Raw genomic sequence first — 19,308 nt, forward strand, 5'->3', positions numbered from 1 at the left:
ATGCCGAAATCAATGTGTAAACATTCTTGATCTGAACATCAAGTCCCACTCTTGAACACTAGATGCGGGTGTTTTTCCGACACACCGCACATAAAAAGAACACAAACTATACCACCTAAAGAATGATCAAAAATATGATGGGTTCAAATATGAGACTACCAAAATCTTAAACAAGTAGATAAAAAAATAATGTTCTAATGACATTGATTGACGATGTTCTTGAATGTGGATATGCCCCTTCCTACAAAGACTAAAGCTGCATACATAGAGGCCCTCAAAACGCTTTGGAAATGGCATCAATGGGAAAAGCATAGATCCTACATAGCAAAAATCTGATAATATAACAGTGCATACAGTAGCAGCAAGATCAGCAATTGCACACAATAGAATAAGTATAAATATAAGAATAAATATAAGACTTAACAATATCTATAATACAGGATTGGGGCAAGACTTAAAAAATTTATAAAGACAGTAAAACAGTTCTGGAAGGCGACAATGTTTACTAATTCCTTAAAAATTACATAAATTACACTTTATATAGAGAAAGAATTGTTAGTAAAATTTTGTTAGTACTCCTCCTTTCGATGGAGGACAAAATATTTGGCTATAAAAAGACGCGAGACATGCTAGAAATTTTTATTAGACCGAAGAGTCCGAACCCCCTGAACCCTAAAAAACTTATTTCACAATAAAGGCGCGAAGCAACCCAAAATAAATCGACCAAACATGGAAAGCGGAACTTCCAATAACACAGGCCAACAGCAAAAAAACTTCACGCATATTTTCACCTGTCCCATAACCTTTATGCTCCCTTGAACCAAAGTCCAGACCAAACATAGGTTCCATCACAATGGACAGTTTCCGTGGTACTCCTAAGAGAAGAAACAGCAGTTACATCTAGCTGTTACCATATCTTTGGAACACTCATCCAAATTTAAAATCTCCGATTTTCTGGATTTATTTTTGTGCTTTTATGATTTTTCCCCAAAAATTTTCCTAAGGAAGATTTTTTTTCTTATTAAAATCAATAGATTATACCATGTTTTACTTTTGGATTTGCGAGAAAACTCGAAATAATTTTATTAAATTTATTATAGTAAGTTAAACAAGATTTTCTTCAATTAAAAAGGAGTTTTTAATCTCATATTTTCAAAAAGTCATGGCTATTTACAAAATCTGTTTTGCTTTACTGAACCTTTTAAAACTGCAAGAAATTTTTTTAAACATAGAAACAGTTCTATATAGGTTTCAATGTTTGTTCTGGACTTTGGTTCAGGGGAGCATAAAGGTTATGGATATCCCTTACCTATATAAAGGAGTTTGTGGATACTCCCTGAGAGTGCATTAGTCTGTATTACCATAAAGGAGTGGGTCATTTAGTAGAATGGTAGATTGGCCCTTATTAAGGGTGCTCCATTGCTGCGTTTTCCTTAGCCTGATTGCCGCTTCTTTCGCTAGTTCTATTCCAGCTAGTCCTGGATTTGGTATGCTGAGTATGGCATTTAGGGCTTCGTTTGGGGTAGATCGTAGTACAGCGCATATACATATTGCTGCTGCTCGCAGGATTTTTTCCACCTTCTTAAGGAAGTTCTTCTTTTCGAGGTCTGGCCACCATACCTGCACAAAATACATTAGTATGGGTCTGACTATGGCAGTGTAGATCTAACTTACAATATAGGGGGATATGCCCCATTCGATTCTTAGGGCTATTTTGCAGGTGAAGAGGGGTTTGCACATTTGGGGTATTTGCCTATGAACATTATTGCTACGCCTGAAACTGAATAATAGACATTATCGGGTCAGGCAGCAGCCAAGGCATAAATTGAATCAATATAAATTTAACATCTATATATATAAAAGAACATCGTGTTTTATGTTACACCACTTATAAATCAAGAACGGAAGAACAGATTTGAGTGAAAATTGGTAGGGAGGTAGCTTAGAGCCAGGAGAAGGACATAGGATACTTTTTGTCCCGTTCGACAGCGTTCCTCCCTGGCCCATACTTTTTTATTTAGGCAGACAGCTAAGAAGAAAATGTCAAATGTCAAAATGTCAGTTACAAACGAAGTCAAATTCATAGTCAGGCTCTCAAATTTAACAACGAACCAAAAAGATTGTGTTGCGCTGAAATCAATATTAAAACTATTTCTATTAAATAAATAATTAACAAGTGGATTGAAGTGAAGTGAAGTTTAATTAATAATGCCGCGACCAAGACGGTCGAATCTTTCCCGACAAAGCCGTAATGCAAGAAGAATACAAAATATTGCATATGAAAGGACTGAAGAAGAACGAGAAACTGCACGTGAACAGCGCCGCAATAGTATGGCTCGACTTCGTGCTTCTCAAATAGATTTCAATTTGCGACGCAGATATTTAGCTGATTTGAATCGAGCTGCGTTTCGATACGATTGCAGCAATGATTACAGCTTGCATCCTAGCGTTTGAATTGGGCAAATGGACGTTGTTTGCGAGTATTGTGGTGCATTAAAGTTTTCCGGAGAAACGCCTGGATTATGCTGCGTTAATGGTAAAGTGAAATTGCCAGTGTTGACTCCGCCACAAGAGCCATTGTATTCATTGCTTTGCGGCGAAACACAAGAATCACGCCACTTTCTTGCAAATACTCGAAAATACAATAGTTGTTTCCAAATGACGTCATTTGGGGCAGACATTATCGAAGAAGGAGGTTTTAATCCGACATTTAAGGTATTTATTTTTGTACTTACATAGAATGCAGTTAAAGAATCTGGTTTTTATTTTGTAGATTCAAGGACAGATTCACCATCGAATTGGATCATTACTACCTTTCGAAGATACACAGAATAAATTTTTACAAATATATTTCATGGGCAACATGGAAGAACAACTTGATCGACGCCTAGGGATCAATGCAGGAATGAAGCGAGCAATTCTTCAAGACTTGCAGTGTCTGCTTCATGAACATCATGCGTTGGTCAGGTTGTTTAAGAGTGCTTTAGAGCGCATGCCAAATGATGACTATAAAGTTGTCATCAAAGCAGAAATTATTCTTTTTTGTTTGACTTATTTTTTATGCGTGCAACAACAATATGCCACAGCGAAACGTGGCAGGGTACTGCTAGTATATATATAGATGTAATAATTATAGTTTATCATATAATCATTTTCTCATCGCTGTTGTTAGTCGCAAGTCGACTCTTCTCGGCCGCTCGGCTTTATTTTATTGTTGTCATTAAGTTAACGAGCTTTCGCCCGTATGCTAAAAGGCGGGCCCACTTGTACTCTCTAGCTCAGTGCATACGCATTCTAAATCGGAACTTTCCATTTCATATGCAAATAAATAAACATTTTAAAACGTTGTGAAAAAAATAATTCCCTTTTTTGTTATTTTGGAAAAAAGGGAAAAAGTCATTGAAAAGGCTCAATGACCAAATATTGGTGACCCCGATCTAATTAATAAAATTAACAATTCCACGATCATTAAAGAGTGCGAACATACCCGTTTCAGTTTTTGCGCGGTGTATTAACATATGTACATATGTGCATTTTTGAACATAGACGGCATACAGTGCATCAGTTAAACAATTATTTTGTATTTATACATAAATCATTTAATAATGTGGATTTTTGAACATAGACGGCATACAGTGCATCAGTGAAACAATTATGTTGTATTTATACAAGTTATCACCCGGCACATTCGAGCCCCTCCCTTTGCTCAGCATTATTCGCCCCTACCACTACGCCCTGAACTCGACCCAGACTCTTAAACCCGAATCCACAACATAAGCACAATTCCCAATATTCAAGTGCTGTGGGTTCAAGTACATCCGGCTATGTCGCAAGAGTGCAACTAAGTCACAAGTGCGCAACTATGTACGCTGACTAAAATGTTGCGGGAGAGCTGACACAAACCTATAAGTGTTACGCTGACTCTTGACACCGGATAGCTGACTCCACATCCGCCGACCCCACACACGCCGACACCACAGACGCTGACGCCGCGTATAGAATTGGAGTGGGAGATCAGCCAATTCCGAACCGACGACCGGAGGGCCTCAACTCTGCGTAGTTGGTCTTCTCCGGACCTCTGAGCATCGAAGCTGAACCTGAACATCCTGAACCTAATCTACAAATTGTACCCTTAACATCCTATTCTCGATCTACTATCAACCAAATTGTTAAACTAAGAAGCGAATAATAAATTGTAACTACACATCGAACCATGAACGGAGTACTCATTATCAGGTGACCAACCATTGGACACCTTAACTGGCGCCCGAGCGGGTAAGTAGAGTGAGTGTATTGCGAGTGCTGAAAAGTGTTTTCCCAAGGAAAAATCAATCGAAATGTACAAACATAGAAATCCTTCTCGAAAAAAAAAAGAAAAATATTCTTCGTTTTGTCCCCAAACAAATTCTTTCCCCAAAATAAAATGAAATGAAGAATAAATGGGAAGAAATCTTTCCCAAAACCAAGCAAAAAAAGGGAAAAATGAATAGTGAAAAATTTAAAAGTGTAGGAATTTTTCCAAAAAAAAAAGGGGAAAAATGAATAGTGAAAAATTTAAAAGTGTAGAAATTTTTTCCAAAATAAAATTAAAAAAAAAAAAAGGGAAAAATGAATGGTAAAAAATTTAAAAGTGTAGTAATCTTTCCCAGAATGAAATAAAAAAGGGGAATAGTGAAAAATTTTAAAGTGTAGAAATCTTTCCCAAAATAAAATAAAAAAAAGGGGAATAGTGAAAAATTTTAAAGTGTAGAAATCTTTCCCAAAATAAAATAAAAAAAAAGGGGGAAAAATGAACAGTGAAAAATTTAAAGGTGTAGAAATCTTTCCCAAAACCAAATAAAAAAAGGGAGAATGAATAGTAAAAAGTTTAAAAGTGTAGAATTTTTTCCCAAAATAAAATAAAAAAAAAAGGGAAAGTGAATAGGAAAAAGTTTTAAAGTGTAGAGATCTTTCCGAAAATTAAAGGAAAAAAAAGAAGGAAAAGTATAAGAAGTGAAGTAACGAGGGGTTTTTTGTTTTTTCTTTCAAAAAATAAAAGAATAAAATCAAGAATAAAAAATAACGTAAAGTTTTTCAGAGTAGAGCAAAAGTGAGGAAAATGGTTGGGAAAAGTGTAAAAACAAGCGTTGGGAAAAACGTAGTTTTTTTAAAAAAAAAAAAGAGGAAAAAAATAATAAAGGAAAAATGAAAATTTAGATAGGGGAAGACGAGAATAAAAAGCAAAAGCAAACATAAAAGAATAAAATTTTGTTTAGATAGGGGAATTTTTAGAGAGGTAGAGGATTTTTTCCTTAAGGTATAAAGAAGTAAAAGAAGGTAAAAGTAAAACATTAAGGTATGGGAAAAGAGCGGGTAATTTAAGAACGGAAATAAGAATGAAATTTAAAAATGAAAATGAAATCAAAGAATTACGAAATATGAAACAAAATTAAAAAGAAAAAGAAGAAAAATATGTGTTGTAATAAAATAATGAAGTAATTACCCACCGCGGCGGTTTGCTACCATAGCATATTCGCGGGTGCTAAAATATTGCTTCATATAAAGAAATAAGAGAACCACCGCGAAGACATTCGCGAGTGGCAAGAATTATAATAAAAAAAAATATAAAAAAGGGTTGTGTTGTGTTACAAAATAAAAGAAACGGAATTACCCACTGCGGCGGTTTGCCACTGGCATATCCGCGAGTGCTAAAATATTGCCGTGTATAAAAAAATAAGAGAACCACCGTGAGCACATTCGCGTGTGGCAAGAAAAATAAACTAACAAATAAAGATAAAATGGTGTGTGGCAACCTGCTGGAAACGCTAAGAGGTGTGGAATGCACCCAAAAAAAGCTGCCCAGTGGGTTGTGTGAGCAACCGTACCTGAGTAGGCCTGCGGGCTAAAACGGAACAATACGGACCACCGCGCCCAGTGCCAAAAAAATACAAAACACAAGACAGACTCGAAACCAGAATTTACAACACACGAAACAAAAAGAAAACCTAAAAGCACGAAACAAAAAGAAAAACTATAACGAAACAAAAAGAAAAAACTGAAAGTATGCAACAAAAAATAAAATTAAGGTATGCAACAAAAAAGGAAAACTAAAAGAATGCAATATACTTACACGTCATTCTCTTGGGACCCCTTGGCATAGGTCTATAGTATTTTTTCCTAAATAAAACATTTTCCCCTTCCTCTTGAAATGGAAGAAATCAAGGTCACCCTGCAGAAATTCGACGAGAGCCTTAAGACCCTCTTAGATCAGGTTGTAGCAGTTAAGGAAGATATTAGGAAAGTCGGAACGAGGGTAGCTACACTCGAGCAAGACCATGAAAGACGTAATCCCGCGGTGATCCAACCCGTTCCCCTGGTCCGTCCGCGCACCGAATATGAACTGAGGGAAACTTCTACTTTGCCAGATTGCGTTAAGGAACTCCAGACTTTTGAAGGGGAGCCCGGGAAATTCGTGTCCTGGATTAACAGGGCGCAAGCCATTGTCAATGATTATGAAATCATTATAGGCAAGCCCTTGTACAGGACCATCATTCTTCATATTAGACAGAAAATAAGAGGTGACGCCGATTTGGCGCTCTCTTCTTACAATGTAGAAGACGATGATTGGTCGGAAATTAAGCGGGTCCTTTCGCTTCACTACGCCGACAAGCGAGACGTCCGAACCCTTGAGTATCAATTAAGCCAATTGACACAGGCAGGTAGAACCCTAGATCAATTCTACAATGATGTCAATAATCACTTTTCCTTGATCCTAAACAAATTAAAACAGTCAGAGCACGCGCCTAACGTGGCCAGTGCCCTGATCGAGATGTATAGGGACAAAGCACTGGATGTTTTTGTAAGAGGACTCAACGGCGATGCCTCTAAATTTCTGATCATCCGGGGTCCGAAAAATTTGCCGGAGGCATATTCCTTTTGCCTAGAGCTGCAAAATGTATCGGTCAGGGGTAATGCACGAATGGAACACACAAATAAGTTCACCCCATTTTTCCAACCCCGCTACCCAACAAACGCATCACGCTATACGCCTCCAATAGCCCCACGGTTTCCGCCTTCGTTCCAATCACCAGTGAGGGCACCGGTGGGCGCAACCTTTAATGATGGTTCATCCGGTAATTCACGGGGCTTTAATAGATTCCAGGGACCACGACCAGCCATTAAGATGGAATCAAATCGGTCTGGTCAGTCATATCAGTCCGGCTTTGGCATACGCCGTGGAAACGACTCCGTGTATGGGTCCCAAAATACTTCATCCGGCCCGAATCCCTTCAAGAAGGCACAAAGATTGTACCACATGACGGCGGTTCCGTCTAGCGTGGTGGCAATGCCTGAGGACGACACGCAAAATTCCGCTTGTCAAACTACTTACGTAGACGAAGCGGTGAGCGCCCACGACACGAGCCTTGAGTATGATGCCCCAAACCATAGGGCCGACAACGAGAACACTAACGATGAGGCGAATTTTATGACGGACGCCTATCCAGCGTGCCATACATAGAATACGTCGCGCGGAATGGCAACAAGTTAAAGTTTCTTATCGACACCGGCGCGAATGAGAACTTTGTTAGCCAAAAACACTCCGCCATTACCCACTCCCTTTTACGTCGAATCTGCTGCTGACAATGTTAGAATTACGCATTGTTTAGTAGGTCGGAATACGTACTAGTACTCAAGACCCCATTCTTCCAATCCATGCTTTCAGAATTTTAAGTTGTATAAAATTCGAATAACGCAGAGATTGGTAAAAAATCAATTCACCTCCGCGAAGCACTGCTATAGGCCCTACGTTACCTAGAATGATAGTGTCGGACAACGAAAGGGGTCTCCTTTGCCCAACGGTACTAAACTACCTCCGAACATTGGAGATAGAACTATAACATACCCCTACTTAAAAGAGCGAAACCAGACTATGGTCAATATAAGGCATCATAACAATAGGACTGAACCTAGACAATATGAGTCGGGGGATAAGGTTTTCGTCGCTAATAAGCAAATTAAAACTAAAGAAAAACAACGTTTCAGACCGGAGGAGGTACAAGAGAATCGCGGAGTCACAATTAAAACTAGATCAGGAAAAATTTTGCTTAAATCAGACTTGAGGAATTGAAGAGCGCTTTATGAACCTATCTATTTTTTAACATGCACATAGAATATTTTTCTATTTTTAACACAAAACACACACACAAAACATTTCTCTATTTTAACATACACACAAAAAACATTAAATGTAGTACATAACTAATTTAAGCATGAATACACAAATATTATATACACAAATACACAAATAATTTTAGCATGAATACACAAATATTATAAGCGCGGATAGTACATACACAAGCTTTCCTTTCCTTCTCGATCAATGCCCTACAAGCCTCACAATCGTCGGTCTCACATCAGCCGCGCGCATATACTAATACGACGCACCCGTCGTACCCCTGCAACAAGGAGGAGTATGGCGCATCAACGGAATGTTCAAACTGGTTCACGTCATCGACATATCGAGGATGATGCAGCTAGTGGACGAAACTAGCCGGGATGCGGCAACCCTGCCGGATCAACGCATCAAAACTATAACGAGGCATTACCTGGAGCAGGCAGCGGAAGGGATGAACAGAGTGATGAGGCCATCATCACGCAGAGCTCGAGTGGTAAACTGGCTTGGGTTCAGCCTGGAAATGGATAGCAGGATCACTGGATGCAGAGGACTGGAATGCGGTACTCAACTCGGAGAAGATGATCACCGAAAGCGTTGACCAGCAAAAATTTGGATCAACGCTCGACTATTCGACAATAGCCCACCATTCTGTTAATTGATCTGCGGGACGCAGACTTTTAGAGGGGGAGGAGTTATCACCCGGCACATTCGAGCCCCTCCCTTTGCTCAGCATTATTCGCCCCTACCACTACGCCCTGAACTCGACCCAGACTCTTAAACCCGAATCCACAACATAAGCACAATTCCCAATATTCAAGTGCTGTGGGTTCAAGTACATCCGGCTATGTCGCAAGAGTGCAACTAAGTCACAAGTGTGCAACTATGTACGCTGACTAAAATGTTGCGGGAGAGCTGACACAAACCTATAAGTGTTACGCTGACTCTTGACACCGGATAGCTGACTCCACATCCGCCGACCCCACACACGCCGACACCACAGACGCTGACGCCGCGTATAGAATTGGAGTGGGAGATCAGCCAATTCCGAACCGACGACCGGAGGGCCTCAACTCTGCGTAGTTGGTCTTCTCCGGACCTCTGAGCATCGAAGCTGAACCTGAACATCCTGAACCTAATCTACAAATTGTACCCTTAACATCCTATTCTCGATCTACTATCAACCAAATTGTTAAACTAAGAAGCGAATAATAAATTGTAACTACACATCGAACCATCGAACGGAGTACTCATTATCAGGTGACCAACCATTGGACACCTTAACTTACATAAATCATTTAATAATATAAATAAATACAATACATACAATTGTTATCCGGTCCGCCAACAGACATACATACATACATACATACGTTCCACTTGCAAGTGCATTCGACTCATACAAGCTTTCATATATATATACACGACTCAGTGTACGTGGGATAAATCGTGTTCGCTGCGCTCAAATATAATTAAATATAATAAAATAAACAATAACTATAATTTTGGCGCCAAAATTAATTTGTGCGTGTTTTTTACCTAAATTGAGCGTATTTCAATTATAGTGGCGATGAACTCCAGCGGCGCCGTCACAGGAGAACCCACTCCATCTCAAAGTGCGATTTTATTATGCAAGGCAAAGGGTATCCTCCAGGATTTGAAGAGGATCCAAGGCGCCCTGCAGCCAATGTCAAAGGTGGAGGATGCTATGCTCCTTGTGCGTCACGGCCAGTTGGTCGCCATGTACGAGGATTTTAAGGACATCCACGGGGAGCTTGAAGAGTTAGACATTGGTGAGATAAGCAGCGACTTGCGATGGACAGTGTCTGAGCCTGTAGTTACGATGCATGCCGAAATCAATGTGTAAACATTCTTGATCTGAACATCAAGTCCCACTCTTGAACACTAGATGCGGGTGTTTTTCCACTAGAATTGGGTGCGATAAAATCAAACTATACCACCTAAAGAATGATCAAAAATATGATGGGTTCAAAATATGAGACTATCAAAAACTTAACTAGTAGATAAAAAAAATAATGTTCTAATGACATTGATTGACGATGTTCTTGAATGTGGATATGCCCCTTCCTACAAAGACTAAAGCTGCATACATAGAGGCCCTCAAAACGCTTTGGAAATGGCATCAATGGGAAAAGCATAGATCCTACATAGCAAAAATCTGATAATATAACAGTGCATACAGTAGCAGCAAGATCAGCAATTGCACACAATAGAATAAGTATAAATATAAGAATAAATATAAGACTTAACAATATCTATAATACAGGATTGGGGCAAGACTTAAAAAATTTATAAAGACAGTAAAACAGTTCTGGAAGGCGACAATGTTTACTAATTCCTTAAAAATTACATAAATTACACTTTATATAGAGAAATTGTTAGTTAGAATTGTTAGTAAAATTTTGTTAGTCCTCCTCCTTTCGATGGAGGACAAAATATTTGGCTATAAAAAGACGCTAGACATGCTAGAAATTTTTATTAGACCGAAGAGCCCGAACCCCCTGAACCCTAAAAAACTTATTTCACAACAAAGGCGCGAAGCAACCCAAAATAAATCGACCAAACATGGAAAGCGGAACTTCCAATAACACAGGCCAACAGCAAAAAAACTTCACGCATATTTTCACCTGTCCCATAACCTTTATGCTCCCTTGAACCAAAGTCCAGACCAAACATAGGTTCCATCACAATGGACAGTTTCCGTGGTACTCCTAAGAGAAGAAACAGCAGTTACATCTAGCTGTTACCATATCTTTGGAACACTCATCCAAATTTAAAATCTCCGATTTTCTGGATTTATTTTTGTGCTTCTATGACTTTTCCCCAAAAATTTTCCTAAGGAAGATTTTTTTCTTATTAAAATCAATAGATTATACCATGTTTTACTTTTGGATTTGCGAGAAAACTCGAAATAATTTTATTAAATTTATTATAGTAAGTTAAACAAGATTTTCTTCAATTAAAAAGGAGTTTTTAATCTCATATTTTCAAAAAGTCATGGCTATTTACAAAATCTGTTATGCTTTACTGAACCTTTTAAAACTGCAAGAAATTTTTTTAAACATAGAAACAGTTCTATATAGGTTTCAATGTTTGTTCTGGACTTTGGTTCAGGGGAGCATAAAGGTTATGGATATCCCTTACCTATATAAAGGAGTTTGTGGATACTCCCTGAGAGTGCATTAGTCTGTATTACCATAAAGGAGTGGGTCATTTAGTAGAATGGTAGATTGGCCCTTATTAAGGGTGCTCCATTGCTGCGTTTTCCTTAGCCTGATTGCCGCTTCTTTCGCTAGTTCTATTCCAGCTAGTCCTGGATTTGGTATGCTGAGTATGGCATTTAGGGCTTCGTTTGGGGTAGATCGTAGTACAGCGCATATACATATTGCTGCTGCTCGCAGGATTTTTTCCACCTTCTTAAGGAAGTTCTTCTTTTCGAGGTCTGGCCACCATACCTGCACTAAATACATTAGTATGGGTCTGACTATGGCAGTGTAGATCTAACTTACAATATAGGGGGATATGCCCCATTCGATTCTTAGGGCTATTTTGCAGGTGAAGAGGGGTTTGCACATTTTGCGCTCATAAGATCGCAGAGCGTCTGTGGGTATTTGCCTATGAACATTATTGCTACGCCTGAAACTGAATAATAGACATTATCGGGTCAGGCAGCAGCCACGGCATAAATTGAATCAATATAAATTTAACATATATATATAGATGTAATAATTATAGTTTATCATATAATCATTTTCTCATCGCTGTTGTTAGTCGCAAGTCGACTCTTCTCGGCCGCTCGGCTTTATTTTATTGTTGTCATTAAGTTAACGAGCTTTCGCCCGTACTCTCTAGCTCAGTGCATACGCATTCTAAATCGGAACTTTCCATTTCATATGCAAATAAATAAACATTTTAAAACGTTGTGAAACAAATAATTCCCTTTTTTGTTATTTTGGAAAAAGGGAAAAAGTCATTGAAAAGGCTCAATGACCAAATATTGGTGACCCCGATCTAATTAATAAAATTAACAATTCCACGATCATAAAACAATGCGAACATACCCGTTTGAGTTGAGTACCCGTTGAGTACATATGTGCATTTTTGAACATAGACGGCATACAGTGCATCAGTTAAACAATTATTTTGTATTTATACATAAATCATTTAATAATATAAATAAATATAATACATACAATTGTTATCCGGTCCGCCAACAGACATACATACATACATACATACGTTCCACTTGCAAGTGCATTCGACTCACACAAGCTTTCATATATATATGCATTCCACGACTCTGTGTACGTGGGATAAATCGTGTTCGCTGCGCTCAAATATAATTAAATATAATAAAATAAACAAGAACTATAATTTTGGCGCCAAAATTAATTTGTGCGTGTTTTTTACCTAAATTGAGCGTATTTCAATTATAGTGGCGATGAACTCCAGCGGCGCCGTCACAGAAGAACCCACTCCATCTCGGAGTGCGATTTTATTATGCAAGGCAAAGGGTATCCTCCAGGATTTGAAGAGGGTCCAAGGCGCCCTGCAGCCAATGTCAAAGGTGGAGGATGCTATGCTCCATGTGCGTCACGGCCAGTTAATCGCCATGTACGAGGATTTTAAGGGGGCATGCGCACTTGGAGGGCCAAAAAATAGGCATTTTTTCCGAATTTTTTTCTCGTAAACTATTGAATTTTTTTGAAATATCGTTTTATTATGTGAAAGTACATTATTTTAACTTAAATTTGAAAAAAAAGTAGAAAATATTTAGGGGTTTCAAAGTTATGCCCCGTCGAAGTGAGGTCCATCCGAAAAAGGCGAGTTGCGGTGACCAACACTGTGAAAAACTGGATAGTCTGAAATCAAAAAATGAAACGGATTTACATTTATTAAAAGTAAATCTACTACTTAATCGAAGGATATTATAAAAAAAAAATATTTGACAAAATGGCGACCTTTCAAAGTTGAAAAATCGTTTTTCGTCAAAAAAATCGGTAGTTTTTCAGCTGTAAAAAAAAGTTTTGCATAAAAAAAATCCTTCGATTAAGTACTAGATTATTATGCAATAAAAGAGCATGCTAAATTTTAAGACAATCGGGTCACTAGTTTTCGAGTAAGAGTGGTCACCGACTTTGAAAACGTAGTTTTGAGAAAAACGTGTTTAAAGTTTCAACTCACCATTACACTTACCGGAGGCCCCTCCCTTTCAACATGTGTAGCTCACTGAATTTTCACCGGATCATTTCAAAATTTTGTGGACACATTTCTAAATGTATATACTTTAAGAAAATGCAAAAAAAAAATTCGATTTTTTGAAATTTACAAGTGCGCATGCCCCCTTAAGGACATCCACGGGGAGCTTGAAGAGTTAGACATTGGTGAGATAAGCAGCGGGTGTCAAGTCCCACTCTTGAACACTAGATGCGGGTGTTTTTCCGACACACCGCACATAAAAAGAACACAAATTCATTGGGTGCGATAAAATCAAACTATACCACCTAAAGAATGATCAAAAATATGAGACTACCAAAAACTTAACAAGTAGATTAAAAAAAATAATGTTCTAATGACATTAATTGACGATGTTCTACAAAGACTAAAGCTGCATACATAGAGGCCCTCAAAACGCTTTGGAAATGGTATCAATGGGAAAAGCATAGATCCTACAGAGACAAAATCTGATAATATAACAGTGCATACAATAGCAAGCAAATATAGATTCGCTGGTGTTTTGATGCAAAAATACTCGGAAGATCAGCAATTACACCCAATAGAATAAGTATAAATATAAGATTTAACAATATCTATAATACAGGATTGGGGCAAGACGTAAAAAATTGATAAAGACAGTAAAACAGTTCTGGAAGGCGACAATGTTTACTAATTCCTTAAAAATTACATAAATTACACTTTATATAGAGAAAGAATTTAATAAAATTTTGTTAGTACTCCTCCTTTCGATGGAGGACAAAATATTTGGCTATAAAAAGACGCGAGACATGCTAGAAATTTTTATTAGACCGAAGAGCTCGAACCCCCTGAACCCTAAAAAACTTATTCCACAACAAAGACGCGAAGCAACCCAAAATAAATCGACCAAACATGGAAAGCGGAACTTCCAATAACACAGGCCAACAGCAAAAAACTTCACGCATATTTTCACCTGTCCCATCCCTTGAACCAAAGTCCAGACCAAACATAGGTTCCATCACAATGGCCAGTTTCCGTGGTACACCTAAGAGAAGAAACAGCAGTTACATCTAGCTGTTACCATATCTTTGGAACACTCATCCAAATTTCAAATCTCCGATTTTCTGGATTTATTTTTGTGCTTCTATGACTTTTCCCAAAAAATTTTCCTAAGGAAGATTTTTTTTCTAGCTGTTACCATATCTTTGGAACACTCATCAAATTTCAAATCTCCGATTTTCTGGATTTATTTTTGTGCTTCTATGACTTTTCCCCAAAAATTTTCCTAAGGAAGATTTTTTTTCTTATTAAAATCAATAGATTATACCATGTTTTACTTTTGGATTTGCGAGAAAACTCGAAATAATTTTATTGAATTTATTATAGTAAGTTAAACAAGATTTTCTTCAATTAAAAAGGAGTTTTTAATCTCATATTTTCAAAAAGTCATGGCTATCTACAAAATCTGTTATGCTTTACTGAACCTTTTAAAACTGCAAGAAGTTTTTTTCAACATAGAACAGTTCTAGATAGGTTTCAATGTTTGTTCTGGACTTTGGTTCAGGGGAGCATAAAGGTTATGGATATCCCTTACCTATATAAAGGAGTTTGTGGGTACTCCCTGGTCTGTATTACCACAAAGGAGTGGGTCATTTAGTAGAATGGTAGATTGGCCCTTATTAAGGGTGCTCCATTGCTGCGTTTTCCTTAGCCTGATTGCCGCTTCTTTCGCTAGTTCTATTCCAGCTAGTCCTGGATTTGGTATGCTGAGTATGGCATTTAGGGCTTCGTTTGGGGTAGATCGTAGTACAGCGCATATACATATTGCTGCTGCTCGTAGGATTTTTTCCACCTTCTTAAGGAAGTTCTTCTTTTCGAGGTCTGGCCACCATACCTGCACTAAATACATTAGTATGGGTCTGACTATGGCAGTGTAGATCTAACTTACAATATAGGGGGATATGCCCCATTCGATTCTTAGGGCTATTTTGCAGGTGAAGAGGGGTTTGCACATTTTGCGCTCATAATTTGTGCGTGTTTTTTACCTAAATTGAGCGTATTTCAATTATAGTGGCGATGAACTCCAGCGGCGCCGTCACAGGAGAACCCACTCCATCTCGGAGTGCGATTTTATTATGCAAGGCAAAGGGTATCCTCCAGGATTTGAAGAGGATCCAAGGCGCCCTGCAACCAATGTCAAAGGTTGAGGATGCTATGCTCCATGTGCGTCACGGCCAGTTGGTCGCCATGTACGAGGATTCTTCAGGACTCTTCAAGCTCCACGGGGAGTTAGACATTGGTGAGATAAGCAGCGACTTGCGATGGACAGTGTCTAAGCTTGTAGCTACGATGCATGCCGAAATCGAGCACGAGACGTCGTTGCGCTCTGCTCGAATTGCTGCCCATTCCACCCTTGCCAGCGGAGGATCCAGTATCCAAGTGGAACCAGCGCTTAGTCGGAGTTTTCAAGCCTTGCCTCCTCTTCCTCTTCCTACTTTCAGCGGAGGATATTCAGAGTGGGCTAAGTTTCATTCGTTTTTTTCGACGATCGTAGGCTGCAATCCTTATATAAGCAAGGTGGAAAAGTTTCAGAGGTTGCGATCTTGTCTTCAGGACTCCGCTTTAGAGGCAGTCCGTTCATTGGAAATCTTCGAGGAGAATTATTATATCGCAGTGAAGCTTTTGGAGAATCGATTTAATAACCGTCGGTTGATATTTCAGGCTCATGTGAACGAGATTCTGGGCCTCAATCTATTGGAAGGTGACTCAGTGGCAGCGCTTCGAGGGCTGTCCGAATAAGTTCAATGTTCAGAGCCTTAAAAAATTTGGGGACGACAGTTCAGATCGCCGGCTGCATCATTGTCCAGGTACTTCTTCAAAGGTTGGATCCAGCTACTCAGGCCAAGTGGGAGGAAGGTCAAAATGCCTCGAACTCGGATCTCATCCCTACTTGGGAGTCGATAGCAGAGTTTTTGGAACAGCGTTGCAGGACTTTGGAGGCTATGGATGTGGCCTTGGCCGCTTAAGCGCCGGGCACTCAGGTGGGAAGACGTAAAGTCGCAAATAACAGTAGAGCGTCCTTTATTATTACTAATTCACCTGCCTCTGCTTGTATATTATGCGGTGGGTGGTCCCATGTAGTTTTGTTCCATGCCGGGCTCTTTTGGATTCTGGATCGCAGGTGCACGTGATTACGTCCCGACTGGCTAGTCAGCTGCAGCTTCGCAGACGCTAATCGTACGTGGCAGTGTCTGGCATCGGCGACACTGGCTTCGCGACAGACGGATTCTCTGTTGATGTGCTCCTACGATCCTATTGCTCTGAATATTCGGCCCTCGTCAACGCTGTAATCGCTACCAACATCACGGCCCTCCAGCCTAGCTTTAGCTTGGATGTCTGCAGCTAGAATATTCCGTCAAACCTCACGTTGGCTGATCCCCAGTTATTTCGGCCGCATCGGATCGATTTACTTATCGGAGCGAGTCTATTCTATGATCTGCTGTGTGTTGGTCAAATCCAGCTCTCAGTTGGCCTACTGGTGTTTCCCCGAGGAAAGCTATCTGCAGTGCATTCTTTGGCGGAATTCCACCCAGGATGAGTTGCAGGTTTTTAAACTGGATACGGTCATTTATGGGACAAAGCCGGTCTCGTTTTAAACAATTCGAGCAATGCATCAGTTGGCAGAGGATAAGCAGTCTATGTTTCCAAAGGGTGCCAAAATTCTGCGTCGCAATTTTTATGTTGATGATCTAATTTCCGGAGGTGACTCCATAGAGGAGGCTACCAACATAATGCAACAAACATCGGGGATCCTCGCCAAGGGCCAATTTCGGTTGAGAAAGTGGTGCTCCAATGTTTCTTAAGTGCTCTCTGACGTACCGGAAGAAGATCGAGAGTCGTTCCTAAGGTTTGATGATGGCAGCAACTTTACGAAGACTCTTGGCCTAGCTTGAGATCCTTCTACCGATCGCTTGCTATTTTCGTTTGAAGGGCTTCAGTCACCCTCGAAGCCCACTAGGCGCATCATCCTCTCCTCAAACGCCCGGCTTTATGATCCAATAGGGCGAAATTACGAAGGCGAAGATTTTTCTTCAGAAGCTATGCCGTGAGAAGTTGTCCTGGGATGAAAGTCTACCTCAAGCTCTTTACTCCGATTGGGACATGATTTATTCCAGCTTCGCCATGGCGCAGCGTGCTGAATTTCCTAGATGGTCACTATCATCACAGTCTGAAGTGGAGATTCATGAATTTTGTGACGCCAGCATCGAGGGTTATGGTGCTTGCATTTATGTCGCATCGAAGGGTATAAGGTCAGAAAGTCATTTACTCTGTTCAAAGTTCCAAGTCGCTCCTCTAAAATCAGTTACGGTACCGAAACTGGAGTTATCTGGAGCAGAGTTGCTGGCTCGGCTTATGTCGGAAGTAGCTCAGTTGAAGGTCTACGACGGGAGGTATTTCTGCTGGTGCGATTCTGCTGTGGCGCTGTCCTGGATTCGGGAGGAGCCCGCTCGTTTTAATGTTTTCGTCGCCAATCGAGTTTCAACAATCCAGGAATTGACCAGAACGATGGAATGGCGTTATGTTCCTACGTCTTTGAACCCGGCAGACATCCTCTCGCGTGGTGCTCTTCCCAAGGAGTTAGTTACTGACAACCTGTGGTCCCATGGTCCTGCGTTTCCTTCTTGGACTTCAAAGACCACTGGCCACCAGTGTGCTATCTGAAAAACCCCACTCTGAGCTAAGGGCAAGGTTTCTGCTAATCAAATCCCCGTACGTTGACGTGACAGCTGGTTCCAAGTACGCAACTCTTTTCCAGCACTGCAGCGAGTCCGTCACAAGGTGTCACCTCTAGCGACATCAAGGCTGAAACCCACCTATGTATTGCGTCTGGTGCAGCGTGTGAAATTTTGGGGATGACATAAAAGCGCTTCAGTATGGAATGGAAATTTCGTCAGCTAGCATACTTGCCTTTTTTAGACAAGTTTGGCCTGTTTGCGTGTGGACGGTCGTTAAGAAATCTACATTGGATTTTGATAGCCGTCATCCAATTATATTGCCTAGAAGCCATCCAGTTACTCGGCTATAATTGTTGATTTCCATGAGCGTAATCTACACACGGGGCCTCGTCCTCTGCTGGCTATTATTCGATCCCAATACTGGCCGATCGGGGGGAGGAAAACGGTGACGAAGGCATTGCACAAGTGTATCCGATTCTTCCGCACCAAGCCTCGGTTGCAGGAGCACTTATGGGCTGATCTCCCGAAGCAAAGAGTCAGCGGTTGCCAGGTTTTTTTCGAGGAGTGACTGGTGCGATTTTTGCGGCCCATTTTACTATAAGCCAGAAGTTCGCAATAAAGCTCCCGTAAAATTTACGTGAGTGTTTTTATTTGCTTTGCCACTAATGCCGGGTCACTTAGAGCTTGTAAAGGATCTATCCACATCTGCGTTTTGTACAATGCTTTAAAACGGTTTATATGCACTCGCCGAAAGCCTCAGCACATTTGGTCTGAAAATGCGACCAATTTTGTTGGAGCTAAAAACAGCTAAAGGAGCTGCTCCAACTCTTCATAAGCGATTAGCATCCAACGAGCGCTTCTGGAGTTTTGCGCGATTGAGTCCATCGAGTGGCATTTTATTCCTCCTCGATCTCCGCATTTTGGTGGGACTCTGAGAAGCGGCTGTCAAAACCGCAAAGCATCATTTTTACCTCATTTGGATCCTCAGTTCTTGGATTTGACGAGCTGCGAACTCTGCTTTGTCACATTTGTGCTGTCATAAACTCACGGCCTTTATTGTCTATTTCAGAGGATCCTGCAGACCTTGATGTTCTAACGCCATCCCATTTTTTAACTGGTGGTCCGTCAGTCAGTTCTATCGAGCCTGATGTCACAAAGCTGAATTTCAACCGTTTGGACAGCTGGCAGCGTGTGTCTTTCCTG

At 40.1% G+C, this 19,308-nt stretch overlaps 2 protein-coding genes across 4 annotated transcripts; both read right to left on the reverse strand.

Moving 5' to 3' along the window:
• Nucleotides 1-1,175: 1,175 nt before the first annotated feature.
• LOC116655234 lies at nt 1,176-9,496 on the reverse strand. Of its 2 annotated transcripts, XM_044716511.1 has the most exons (3): nt 9,480-9,496; nt 1,675-1,780; nt 1,176-1,620 (listed from the first exon to the last, which is right to left on the reverse strand). In XM_044716511.1, the coding sequence occupies exons 2-3, from the start codon at nt 1,738-1,740 to the stop codon at nt 1,348-1,350; spliced, it is 339 nt and encodes a 112-aa protein (XP_044572446.1). In that variant the 5' UTR covers nt 1,741-1,780; nt 9,480-9,496; the 3' UTR covers nt 1,176-1,347. The 2 variants fall into 2 exon arrangements, with proteins under 2 accessions (XP_044572446.1, XP_032308675.1); XM_032452784.2 differs by lacking the exon at nt 9,480-9,496 and having other exon boundaries at nt 1,177-1,620; nt 1,675-1,864.
• A 1,633-nt stretch (nt 9,497-11,129) lies between these two features.
• LOC116655233 lies at nt 11,130-15,461 on the reverse strand. 2 transcript variants are annotated; one of them, XR_004310375.2, is made up of 4 exons: nt 15,415-15,461; nt 12,367-12,500; nt 11,683-11,815; nt 11,130-11,628 (listed from the first exon to the last, which is right to left on the reverse strand). XR_004310375.2 is itself a non-coding variant. In XM_032452783.2 (3 exons), the coding sequence occupies exons 1-3, from the start codon at nt 12,270-12,272 to the stop codon at nt 11,356-11,358; spliced, it is 444 nt and encodes a 147-aa protein (XP_032308674.1). In that variant the 5' UTR covers nt 12,273-12,348; the 3' UTR covers nt 11,131-11,355. The 2 variants fall into 2 exon arrangements, 1 of the variants encoding a protein (XP_032308674.1); XM_032452783.2 differs by lacking the exons at nt 12,367-12,500; nt 15,415-15,461 and adding an exon at nt 12,235-12,348 and having other exon boundaries at nt 11,131-11,628.
• Nucleotides 15,462-19,308: the final 3,847 nt, after the last annotated feature.

This window comes from Drosophila ananassae, chromosome 3R, assembly GCF_017639315.1.
Source record: "Drosophila ananassae strain 14024-0371.13 chromosome 3R, ASM1763931v2, whole genome shotgun sequence".
Lineage (NCBI taxonomy): Eukaryota > Metazoa > Arthropoda > Insecta > Diptera > Drosophilidae > Drosophila > Drosophila ananassae.

What these genes read in the sequence shown, in the direction of transcription:
- LOC116655234 (XM_044716511.1), bottom strand. Translation starts at nt 1,740, where the DNA reads ATGTGCAAACCCCTCTTCACCTGCAAAATAGCCCTAAGAATCGAATGG. An exon ending in GGGGCATATCCCCCTATATT is followed by an intron (nt 1,621 to 1,674) that starts GTAAGTTAGATC and finishes TATTTTGTGCAG; the next exon opens with GTATGGTGGCCAGACCTCGA.
- LOC116655233 (XM_032452783.2), bottom strand. Translation starts at nt 12,272, where the DNA reads ATGCACATATGTACTCAACGGGTACTCAACTCAAACGG. An exon ending in CGGGTACTCAACTCAAACGG is followed by an intron (nt 11,816 to 12,234) that starts GTATGTTCGCAT and finishes TCTATTATTCAG; the next exon opens with TTTCAGGCGTAGCAATAATG. An exon ending in GGGGCATATCCCCCTATATT is followed by an intron (nt 11,629 to 11,682) that starts GTAAGTTAGATC and finishes TATTTAGTGCAG; the next exon opens with GTATGGTGGCCAGACCTCGA.